Consider the following 12,963-nt stretch of genomic DNA (forward strand, 5'->3'; position numbering starts at 1 on the left):
GATCATAGTGTCCAGGGGGCAGCCGTAGATGGAGCAGGGAAGTCGCCGCTAAGCTAGCACGCGGTGTTTAAAGTTAGTAGCCCGGGGGGGTGAGTCTGCTCAGACGAAGGGGGTCTGCTCAGATGGAGGCCGGTTGAGGGTACAGCGGATGGGGTAATCGTCTGCAGACCAGATGTGGTCGTGTCGACAGAGAATCCAGGCCGGATGGCGAGAGAGAGGTTGTGATTGTAGAATTGTGTTTGCTAACTGATGCTAGCTTCGTAGCAGTGGCACTAGCTGTGCTAGCTGCGTTAGCTGCAGGCTAGCTGTGAGGATCAGAAGTAGTGGCTCAGGGATTACGGCAGGAATCCGGCGTTGTTGTCGAGAGACAGTCCGATGCTGTTAAATTGGTGAGTAATATCCAGGCTAATAACAGGGCTGGTGTCTGTGCCGAAAGTAAAAGCTGCTAGCATCGGTTAAAAATGGCTAAGTAGCTTGTAGCTGGTAGCTTGTAGCTGGTTAGCTACTGGGGGTTCTTGAATGTGTTCCACAGTTCCAACGGTAAAAGCTGCTAGCATCGGTTAAAAATGGCTAAGTAGCTTGTAGCTGGTAGCTTGTAGCTGGTTAGCTACTGGGGGTTCGTGAATGTGTTCCAAAGATAAAAAATGATAGCGATTCCGTACCACATTGGGTGAGGTAGGTTACTCCCAATGCCTTGGGAGCCAATGTGGATTCGATGAGGAAAGGCACATGGGCCCAATGTGGGCAGCCTACTTGAGGCCAATATTTTAGCCCGCATTGTGTTAATCTGGACATGTTTTCTGGGTTAGTGCTTAATGCAAAGTTAATGAAACACTTGTTAACAGCCTGAATCGATTTCAGTAACACTTCATTCTGTAGTTCTGTCTCAGATGGTAATTGTTTTATATTTCAAAATGACGTGGTAACTGCTAGGTTTTATATGAACATTAAACTCTCGAGCAAGAGTTGAAAGCTTCCTCAAAACTTGATACATTTGTGGCATTGTGTTGTGTGACAAAACAGCTAATTTTAGAGTGTCCTTTTATTGTCCCCAGCGCAAGGTACATCTGTGTAATGATCATGCTGTTTAATGAGCTTCTTGATATGCCACACTTGTCAGGTGGATGGATTATCTTGGCCAAGGAGAAATGCTCACTAACAGGGATGTAAACAAATTTGTGCACAACATTTTAGAGAAATATGCTTTTTGTGCGTATGGAACATTTCTGGGATCTTTTATTTCAGCTCATGAAAAATGGGACCAACACTTTACATGTTGCATTTTATATTTAGTTCAGTATAAATGGCCCATAAAGTAAAAGGTTACAAAACCTCTGATATGTGTGGTATCCTCAGCTTTGTGCTCCAGACAAGGTTCTGATCCCGGAGCGCTACCTGCATGTGGAGCCCAACACTCCTCTCAGCCCAGAGGAGCAGAAGGAGAAACAGAAGAAAGTAGAGAGGATCAAGACTCTCATTGCCAAATCAAAGTAAGTACAGACACCACAAACTACTGTCCAACACACCTCTGACTCACACATACGTACAGTAGTGTATTTACTCATATTTTGGCTAAACTTCCTCTCCGCTCCATCTTCTTTTTCACGTAAGTGTTATGAAATGCCACATGTTCTGTATTAAAAGTTATAATTTAATCTCCTTTCTCTTGCTCTCTTTGTCACACTTTCTCCCTCCCCTCTCTCCCCTGCCACCTCTCCCTCCAGTCTCCAGAATGTGGTTCCCCTATTGGACGGTCCTACTGAGGGGGGCGGTCGTCATCACCATGGCAACCCAGAGCAAAAAATCCAGGAGCAGGAGAAGAGGATCGAGATCTCCTGTGCTCTGGCCGCCGAGGCCTCGCGACGCTCCCGCCTGCTCTCCGGTGAGGACGCCTCAGCTGCCTGCCGCTTCACTGCCACCACCCCGACCACCCTGTCACCACGGTTACTGCCTTCACAGTTACCGTTGCCCACCCCGACCGTGGCCCTGTCGCCCCCCTGCCACTGAGGAGACCCCCAGAGATGACAGGCGATGTGTTGCTGAAACACCTCCCCCTTCCTCCAAAACCCCTTCCCTCCTCCCCTCTATGACACACATTTCCTCTACCAATCACTGAAATGATCAATCCCTCTCCTGTTTGCAACACACTCAACACTCAACATCAATGACAGCTTTTTAGGGGTTAAATTGGAGGTGAACATAGTGGAACTGCTTTGTTCGAAAGAAAAATATTTTGATAAAATATATACAGTAATTTTTTGGGGAAAAGTTTCTAAGGCCCAGTTTCATGAAGAATAAAATCCCAATATAACCCCTAGTTACATCTCACTGTCAAATGTCTGCAAAATATCCGCTGCTTAAACCCAGCCAACCACACTCCTTCACTCCCTCATTGTCTGCTGTACTGCAATATACTCCACTATCCACTGTCCACTACTCAACCACTACCTAACCCAAGCCAACCACACCCTCAGTTCCTCACCATGTGCAGTAGTGTACACCTTGGGTGTACTCACTAGAATCCAAATGAAGCAAATGGGATGAAACGGGGAGGGACCTACCTGAATTTGTCTAATATGAAACTCACGTTATCTTTGCGGTACATTTTCCATTACAAAACATTTTGCTAGAGGTTGTGACACAGTGCATTAATGAAGAAAAAAAACTGGTCACAGTTACACTCATTGCTATTCAAGGATCTGTATCCGCTCCTACAAAAAGGGTTCATAAACCTTGTCATTTCACAGGGCATCCCAAGACAATGCCACATGTTACCTGTCCCTGTCCCCAGAGCAATAGATTAACAGAGATATGATCAACTCAGATGAACCAAGATTTAGAATATGTAATGTCGCCATGTTACCACCAAGCGTTCTAAGATGTTAATCTTCCATTGAGAAATCCAAATAAGAATGGCATTGTTGTGGAAAGTATGGTGCCAGCAGGGAAGATAGTTTCACTAGTCCACTTCTGTCCATGGGATGCACGTTTGACCACAATATTGTTTTGGACATTCGTTTTAGGACTCACGCCCAACTGAGTATTCTTCTCAATGCATTCTCAATTGATGCTGATGAAGATTTTTATCTAAAGTGCATTACAGGTGCTTGGAAACACGATGACGTATCAAAAGTTGGCAAATAATGAGTATGACAACCTTTTGTCATCATTGTGATGTTGCCAGATTGCCTTTAGATGCAGTAGCACTTTATCCAGCTAGCTAAGACTGGGGGGACAGCATCGGATTGTAGCTAGCTAACATTAGCATTGCTGCATTTGATGAATTTAGTTAGCTAATGGCAACATTTCCATTCCTTTAAAGTACATTTAACGACATCATAATGATGAAAAAGTTGTTTCCTACTAATTATTTGCCTACTTTAGCAATGTCATCATATTTCCAGGCCACTATAGTGTACTTTAGATGAAGCATTCCTTAGCCCCTCTTCGGTGACTGGACACCAGGAGCGGTTTGCACCAGTTGTGCATAAAAAAGTTAGTCTTAAATACTAGTTCGGCGTAGATATGTCCGACTTTGGTAACAGGATTTACACTTGTTGCAACCCCCCCCCCCCCCCCCCAAAAAAAAATAGTCGTAGCTAAATCCGGCATGAGCAATGCGCGTTCATTAGATGCTTCATAATGATGGTTGCTAGGCAGTGCCAGTTACTAGGCTGTTACCGTCCTTGTTGCCGTTCTAAACTTTGCGAGGCATGTCCCATCAATTCGCAAAGCCCACCACTATGCATGCGCGTTTTCTTAACCACAACTGGCTGGATGAATTAATAATGGCTGTGGGAATGAATATCACTGAATTACAAAAATATTGGAGTAAAGTATGCTAACGCCATTGAAGGCATGTATCATATTGTAATGAAACAGGCAGGGAGCAGGCATCGAACCCTCGACCTTCAAGCCCGAAATCCAGCGCGCAATCGACTTTGCCCCAAAAGCATGTTAATGCGGCAGAGTCGATATCCGCGTTTATAAACCCAGGGTCGTTACACTATTATTGCTTACTGAAATTAAGTCATCCAACTGTTTTAAATACTTTAAAGCAATAGCCGTGTGTGGTCAACTATAATTTCAGCAACGTTATGATTGGGACAGTGTTATCACGCTGCATTGAGACAAGACTCGTATTGATAAATCAATAAATATAATATTTTTGTTTTCACGGAATCTCCATTTTGATATTTGGTTACAATTAGGCTGGGAAAATGTTTGCGGAATTGAGGTGAATGTTTTCATGATGATAATCTTTAGTCTAGTTTGCTCGTCAAACAGTGTTATCAGAACATTTTGCTAGCATGTTATGTAGCCTACGGTAGCCCAGTATAACAGGTGGATTAATTTGCCAAGGCTATATCCCGACTAAAAGCCCTTGACTTGTCTGATAATCAATCAATGTGATTTTGTTTCAAACAATCTCCGTCTATATAGTTGGTTGTTTGATCTCTGGCTGGGCAAATTAGTGGAGGTGGCAGCTTATCTATTATACTGAACAAAAATATAAACACGACATACAACAATCTCAAAGATTTTACTGAGTTACAGTTAATATATGGAAATCAGTCAATTGTAATACATGATTTATGCCCTAATGTATGGATTTCACATGACTGGGCAGGGGCACAGCCATGGGTGGACCTTGGAGTGGTTATGGCCCACCCACTTGAGAGCCAGATCAACCCACTGGGGAGCCAGGCCCAGCCAATCAGGATTCGTTTTTCCCCACAAAAGGGCTTTATTACAGACAGAAATACATTTTAGAGTGGCCTTTTATTGTCCCCAGCAAAAGGTGCACCTGTGTAATGATCATGCTATTTCATCAGCTTCTTGATATGGATTATCTTGACAAAGGATAAAATGCTCACTAACAGGGAAGTAAACAAATGTGTGCACAAAATGTATGCAAAATAAGCTTTTTGTGGATAATGTAAAATGTTTGGTATCTTTTATTTCAGCTCATGAAACATGGGACCAACACTTTACATGCTGCATTTATATTTTTGTTTCGTGTAGATTGATAATAACTGCTCAGATACATTTAGCATTATAATGTAGCATAAATCAAGTGTATTATTTTGCTATTGACTCGCGCATAGGAAACTCGAAAAGCCTGCGGAGGTTCTGAAATATGAACACGAGAGTCACATTCTTTTGAAAATATAGATTGCTATCATTTTCTGTTCATATCGTTAAAGAAGATCTAAGAATATCTAGTCTAATACCCTACACCTGCTCCCTACTAGGCGTAGAATCTATGTCCAGGAGTAGCTCACAGAAGAACTTACGCCAAGGTGGTCCAACAGGTAGAATTTTTAGGTCCTGCATAGAGCAGACGTAGGTCCTGCTTAATTCAGACGTAGAGTTGCGACCCACTTAGGGAAAGGGGAATACCTAGTCAGTTGTACAACTGAATGCATTCAACTGAAATGGTCTTCCGCATTTAACCCAACCCCTCTGAATCAGAGAGGTACGGGAGGCTGCCATAATCAACATCCATGTCTTCGGTGCCCGGGAAACAGTGGGATAACTGCCTTGCTCAGGGGCAGAACGACTGATTTTTACCTGGTCAGCTCAGGGTTTCGATCCAGCAACCTTCGGTTACTGGCCCAACGCTCTAACCACTAGGCTACCTGCCCGCCCAACTGGAGCAACCGCCCCAGTAGCCCTTTGGGCACCAATATGGTGGAGGAATCTTAAGAACTTTCATAACAATGGCATGACGCGACTGAGTGATGGAGGTGCAATCCATGAGTAGTGAGATCGACAGAGTTTCCGTTTGCTGAAAACTACAGCACAATTTCTCACTGCTTACTACATATCACTATCTCTGTCTCTACCCTACCCACAACCAACCACATATCACTTATGCATAGTCATCACAGATTATGATAATGGGAAATTGAACATAAACTTGTCAATGTAAAGTGATGAGCTGAAGGAAAACAAATCTGTTTTTTTTATCAAGTCTTATAGGACTGTTAAGTATTCAATCATACTGTGTGCTGCCTGCTGTCAATCGCGGTCATTATAAGGTCATAAAACCATACCTTTGAGCATGCGTCACCCTTGACTGGACAGATACTGTTATTGTCCAGCTGCACAGAGTTCAGTACGAACCAGGTATCTGTTACGCTGCTGGTGCCAGATAGCAGACTTTGTTTTATCTTGCGTCCAGAAAAGCACTTTGCATTATGTTCAACCATATTATCTTTAGAGTCATAATATCCGATCCACATATATTCTGCAAGTTTACCTACAATTTGTTACTGACCTTCATGCTTTCTGTCGTTACAAGTATTTACTTTGTAAATGTAATCTAGATAACAGCTGTTCAAACTGTTTAATTTTCTAAAGTGTTCTGAATGTGTGTAGCCAAACTCCAGATCCAGGTGTAACAAGTTTATCCTAGCAACATTCTCTTGCTTCCTCAGTACAAAGCTATACAGGCTTAGCACCATATCCCTACAGATGTATCCCCACAAGCATAACCATATCCTGTTATGCTTGTGGGGTGGAGTGAGTGCACAGTCCTCCCTGTTGTAGCTGCCTCAACCCTTTATTATTGCTTTACACCTTCATGTTTTGCTATTTGTTTTGCTCGTTCTCACCTCACACCCCCATTCCATTCCAGCCCAGTGCGCCCCCAGCCCCCCCGCCTCCCCGACCAACCTGGCCCCTCCCCCGTCCTCCACCGACTTCTCCGACTCCGTTCACATCATGAAGGTGTGAGTCTGTGAAGGTGAGTCCCCGCCCACCAACCACACCTGCAACCCACCCCCCTCCCTCCCTCCTCACCCCCTCTCTGGTCCCCTCCTCCTACCTCACCCCCCCTCCTTCACCTCTCCTGGTTTGGGCAGGCCTCTTAGTTTTTCACTCATGTGATGTCTTGACCAATGGCAGCAAGTGGAAATTGTATTGCTATCTGCTTTACTCAATTGTTTTATTAACTGGAAAATAGTTCCGAATGCTCTCAATGAACTGTGCTAACACAATATTTATGTTTTCTATACCGAAATAACCGTACGACAATCGTATATTACTACCAGTCCTTGTCCACGTACTGTACACATTTCAAGGGACAGAAACGATTAACCAGTAAAATATCCCTTGAGGATTTGTGGAGGCCTCCCCCTGAAGTCGGGATTATCTGTCTCTCAGTTTGTGCTGATGTAGGACACGGAGAGGAAGTGAGACTGAAGTGTTGCTGTTAGAGAGAGTGAAGACAGCTGACTCAGATGTGAAGTTATCTACCCTGTACTTGTACACAGGGTTAAATTAGTACTGCTAAGCAGGGTCAATTCAGGATGGGGCCTCTGCCATGGACCAGTCAATTTAGAGCCATATTCTTTGAATGAAGCCAGGTTACCACGTCCAACACATACTCAGCGTTAAACTAATAGGAGGATCACGCTTCCTGTCAGCACCATTTGGACAAGCGGGGATCAAATATCAGATCGTTTTTGTCATTTTTTATTTGCTTATGTGCTTGGTTATGACCATAATCCTTACTAAGAACACGGTCCTGTCATTCCTGGACAAAAACATACACCTCACAAACGATCCTGATTTACTTCCCTGCATTGTGTTTGACAAAAACAACTTGAGATATTGGCAAAAACATCTTGAGATATCCGCCTTACTTTTAAACATTGGTAGGGTCACACATGGCCCTTCCCAAAACCCAGGTGCAGAAATTGAATGCAGACTTGCACAAATGGCACAACAATGCAATACTTTATAAGAGCTTGAAGTCCTTGGGTAGTATCTTCAGTTCCAACCTAATGTCTTTCTGCTTGACTGACGGTGTTCAGGGTCTGTTGTCTGCATACTCACAACAAACAAAGTTTTATTCTAAATGTATTAAATAAAGCGGCGGTCACACTTCAATGACTTTCTATTACCATTCTTGTTGTTTTCAAGCTGATGTTAGTTAATCAAATCAAATTATATTGGTCACGTACATATGGTTACCAGATGTTAATGCGAGTGTAGCGAAATGCTTGTGCTTCTAGTTCCGTCAGAGCAGTAATATCTAACAAGTAAAGTTGTATCTTGTGAAAAGCACCATTGTGGACTTGTTGTACCCAAATTGCAACCATGCAGAGTATGTTCAGTGGACAATTACTCAAGTCGACATTGCACTGCAGCTTTCTCAGCCTTGTCGTAACATCTATTGAGTCCCCTCAATAACCACTCTTAAACATAACAGGGGCACATCCTGTACTCAACGACAGGATCCTCAGCAGTGATTGGTACAAACTGGCCTGGAGTTGTCCTGTGGTCAAATAAGCATTTAGAGAGTCACACAAACAAATAGCAGAAAGGGAACTCATCTGAGTCTGGAAACATTTCCTTTCTCTGCTTTCAATTTTCATTGTGTCTTTGTTTGAGAGTTTTGTAAAAGTGAGTTTTACTGGGATTAAAGTATGTTTTCTCTCTTTCATCTCTCTCTCTTTCATCTCTAGCTCAAGCTCTGGCTGCCGTCAAGTTTGACGGAGCGTCCTTCTGAGGATCCACTGGAATATAAAGAAAATGCCCAAAGAAACTGGTTATATTTACAAACTGGTTAATCTCCCAGACCACCTGCCCGCCGGTGTATAAACTCAAATGACCTCCACAACAACACAACCGGAAACATGAAGCTGTCACAGGAAGTTTGTGAAGTTGTCCGCCTGAGGACTTTTTCAAGGAAAACAGACTATGATGGAGGCCCACACCTTCCACCAGAAGGGGGTCTATAACGGCACCCTCCACTCTCTCTCTATCATTCACCACACTTACACAATTCTTCTTAGTCTAGGCCTGGCAGAAAATAGCTTCTCTATAAGGGCAGGTAACGCAAACTAAACAAATGCAAATAAAACACAATGCTGTAATTTTTTCACTATTTTGGGGATGATGCGTTTGACACAGCATTTGATACTACTAAGCTAGCCAGAAACCAGGGGGTGTATACAGCACTCAAACATGCTCTCCTCCATGCTACACTGACAGTGGGACTGTTTCGACAGTTTTCTCCGTTACTCAGCTCAGGAAAGGTGTATGCTATAGAGAGATTAGAAGGACCACAGAGACTAGAAGCCCAGGACAGTAGAGTTCTGTGACTGAACGGTTCAGGAGGGGACTTATCGTACGTGATGCACGGATCTCTGTTAAGATGAAGAGTGATTAGGACTGCCGGAGCTGGACTTCAGGAAGAGGGACTGGGGAGTGAGAGCTTCTTATTGGTGCAGAGAGCAGTAGAACCAATCAGAGGCTGATGTTACAGTGTAACAGGAAATGGTCACAGAGGAGGAGGCGGACAGATGGTAGTTCAAGAGCCATAAAGAGAGATATGAGCGGGAACAGTAACATAACACAGGGTTTCCCAAACTCGATCCTGGGGCCCCCCTGGGTGGACGTTTTGGTTTTTTCCCTAGCACTACACAGCTGATTCAGGATCGAGTTTGGGGAAACCCTGACACAACAGGAAATGGCCTCTTCAGAGCAATGTAGTTTTGTCTCTGATTGGCCCCCAGGTCATTGTTTCAAACTCAGTTAAACAGGCCTTGACCTTCGACTTCCTGGCGTCGTCTTCAGAGGCCATTAGTGGGAGAGCTGTACTGTATGAAAGCACCCCCCCCCCCCCTCAACTCAATCCAGTGGTCGCAGATCATTGGTGTACAGCAGTGTTTGCATGAGTCTCCCTTCGATTCCTTCCAACACCTCTCATCCCAGGTGAGGAACACACCTATTGAACACCTAACCCACTGTGACGCCTGCCTCCCAACCCTTTCTCCAGGCTAGGCTACACCCCATCTGTCCCCTTTCCCGTCCTACACCCAGGGCTGGCTGGGACCTATATGCGTATGTGTGTGACTGCCTGCAGGAAGACCTATCCTGCCTCACTCTGAAACCACTGTTAGTTCTCTGGTAACTGTGTGTCTTGATGTGAGTACAGCCCACACACCATTGGCATTAAAGCCATTGGACTCCTCTTAGTTCTCTCACTGCTATAAGACCTTACTTCAGTGGTACAGTATGTCAATAGATACATGTGTAGATAAAATCTCTCTATATCTACATTTATATATATATATACAGTACAGTATATAGTATGTGGAAAGACGTCAGTAAAAGAAGTGACCTTAGAATAAGTCTGCTAGTTGAAACACTTGTTTGTGTTAAGATGGGCCAGCAACTTGCATCACAGCCAACTTACAGTGTGTACATATCAGAAAGCTAAATGCATCCTACATGTATCATATCGCTAATATTATACAGTGCTATGTTGAAGACCGAACCTTTTTAGCATATAGAGGTCGTTTATTCTGATCAATACGTTTTTACCTCTCAAAATACATCTAATTATTTTTCTATGAAGCGTCACTTCTAACGTGATCAACCACTTTGGGTGAGACAGATAGATAGACACAGAAATATATAGACATATTGCTGTCCTGGTCAGGGTCGGAGGAACTCATATATTATACACATATATGACAAGTCACTCCACATTCTAAGTGGAGGATGTATCGTGGTGCAGTTATGTGCAACATACTCGTCCTCCTCCTGTCCTCTAATATAAGTTGCTGACCCATCCTTTGCATTTTGGCTGTCTCTTAATAAGGAACATTTGTTTGTCAGTCGATCACTGTTTAGTGTCTCCAGATTTAACCTGTGGCCTCTGAAAGCGCAGCCCTTTTTTATTTCTGTCTTCATTCCTCCCTCACAATCCACTCATCTCTCCTTCTCTGTCTTTTTTCCCCCCATTCCATTAGTTTCTCCCCCTTTGTCATATTGGCTCAGAGGCAATGCTGTGTCTGTATAAGAAGATATCTTTCTTCAGACTCAAGCCACCGTGTTTGAAGGCAAGTTAAACATTTGTGTACACAAAGCAGATTATTTAAAAAAAAAAAGTCTGAAGAAAATAGTTATATTTTTTTCTTGTTTGAGAAAGGGACAACTAAGGTCAAAAGATGCAGTACATATTTTTTTAGACTCATGGGTATTTGATGACTAAAATAAGGTTTCAGCCGACAGGTTACATTTTTAGCATGTAATCAGGAATGTTTTGCGTTTTTCACAATATTGGGGGAAAATGATTATTGCTCAAATATTTTTTTTATTTGCTTTTAAGATGTGTCTTGAAGGCCCTGGTTTAAAGATGATTTTGAAAATATTGGTATTTTTGGAACAATTGGCCTCATATGTGTTGAGAAACACAAAACAGCCAAATACGGGGTGTCCAATATTTGATAAAAAATGTAGCATTTATGGCTAATAATGATGTGGAAAGATTTAGCACATTGGTCTATGTACATATTTCCCATTTCAACTACGTATATCGTAATAATAACATCAACTGTTGCTATTTTGGCGAAAATACACAAAATGCTTGAACTATGCAAATAAAAAAGTAAAAAATCATATGCTTGCTTTAGGAAAACCTTCTTGCAATAAAGTGAATGTATACAAATATATACAGTATGTGTTTCTCTTTAGATGTTTTCGGAATATTCCGCCGTACTTTCTAAGAAAAATTATAATCATAAATCATTGATATTATTACCGTTATTGTTTTGATCATGTTATTGATGTTGAGTATCACTGCCAAAATAATTATACTACTGATCATCATACTTTCTGTCTGTTATATTAATAGACCTTTACTGACAATATCATAAGGACTCATATTATATCATATGGACTCTTATATTATATCATAAGGACTCTTATATTATATCATATGGACTTTGTTATATTCTATTCTATGTGTATGTCTGGATAAATAAACCTGAAGATATCATGTAGACTTTGAAGACTGACTGGATGTGTGGAAAACACAGTATGAAATCAACTGTCATTTGACTTTCAGTATTCCTCTGAAAAAATGTATTCTGTGTCTCGTACACATTTGACTGAAAGATGATCACAATGGAGACCAGAGTTCGGACGTTAGAGGTCAAACCCATCATTGACATGGTGAAATTATGGGGCTCGCATGGAGGAACACTTTCTGAACTGTGCTATATGGTCAACAATACTGGACTTCATAGGTAACTCATTTACAACCTCCAATAAAGTATATTTGAATTATTATAAGGTAAAGCTATCATCTGTTTGTTCTTACTGGCATGGGTAGCCTAGTGGTAGCGTTTGGCAAACTCCAACTTTTAAACTTCTATTGAAAGATCACAGTTTTATATCTGGCAACAACTACAAATAAATCCCCCAAATAATGTTATTGTCAAAGAAATGTGTTGAAAACACATAGATTAGTATGCCAAACTCTGTTCAGTGGCAGTCCAAACACCAATACTAGCATCCTAAATTGTCCGCCATTTGAGTATGAGAAAAATAGTATGTCACATTTCAATGTCATAATCATTTTGGCTTCTCATGTAGTATGAATGCATTGTAAACTTTTGTGGAATTTCACACCCACAGTGCATTCAAACCTGCTTTAGTAGGATTTGAAGTTAACTGAACTTGCTGTTGTTGAGCGGCAACTTCATATTTAACCTAGCAAGCCAGTTATATATCCGAATCCGTAGCAAAGTAGTACGCTACGGCCGTGGCATACTGCATACTTTTTACTAAACATTACGTAATAAATAGTACGTGACGATGAGTACATACTATGCAGTTTAAGTATGTAGTACGCTAGTATGGGAATTCGGATGCTGCTTGTGGCTCTGAGTATTGGGTGGTCTTTGGACTACTGGTAATAACCCAAGCCTTCCTCAAGAGGGCACTATATATAAACATCCCAATCACCTTGATTCAATCAACAGTTCACACAGAGCTCTCTCTCCCTCACTCTGTCTGTCTGTCTTCATGCGTCTGCATGCCTCTCCCACACAGAGAGAGAGAGAGCGAGTACTAAGTGAGCTTCCACACTGTGAACAAAGACAGTCCTGCTGCTTTGCCAATATTTGTCCTTTGTAGGGAGACCACCTGCCTTTTGCC

General features: G+C 42.3%; 1 protein-coding gene across 19 annotated transcripts in view; it reads left to right on the top strand.

Annotated features, from left to right (window-relative positions):
- Nucleotides 1-11,804, top strand: part of LOC139563527 (pleckstrin homology domain-containing family A member 6-like) — a 165,151-nt gene extending 153,347 nt beyond the window's left edge. For all 19 annotated transcript variants that reach the window (XM_071382332.1, XM_071382296.1, XM_071382365.1 and 16 more), the window contains 4 exons: nucleotides 1,357-1,490; nucleotides 1,725-1,882; nucleotides 6,644-6,751; nucleotides 8,478-11,804. In XM_071382332.1, coding sequence (XP_071238433.1) covers nucleotides 1,357-1,490; nucleotides 1,725-1,882; nucleotides 6,644-6,741 — 390 coding nt within the window. In that variant the 3' untranslated portion in view covers nucleotides 6,742-6,751; nucleotides 8,478-11,804. The remainder of the gene's footprint in view (nucleotides 1-1,356; nucleotides 1,491-1,724; nucleotides 1,883-6,643; nucleotides 6,752-8,477) is intronic.
- The last annotated feature ends 1,159 nt before the right edge of the window (nucleotides 11,805-12,963 follow it).

Source organism: Salvelinus alpinus, chromosome 2 (assembly GCF_045679555.1).
Source record: "Salvelinus alpinus chromosome 2, SLU_Salpinus.1, whole genome shotgun sequence".
NCBI classification, from domain to species: Eukaryota; Metazoa; Chordata; class Actinopteri; order Salmoniformes; family Salmonidae; genus Salvelinus; species Salvelinus alpinus.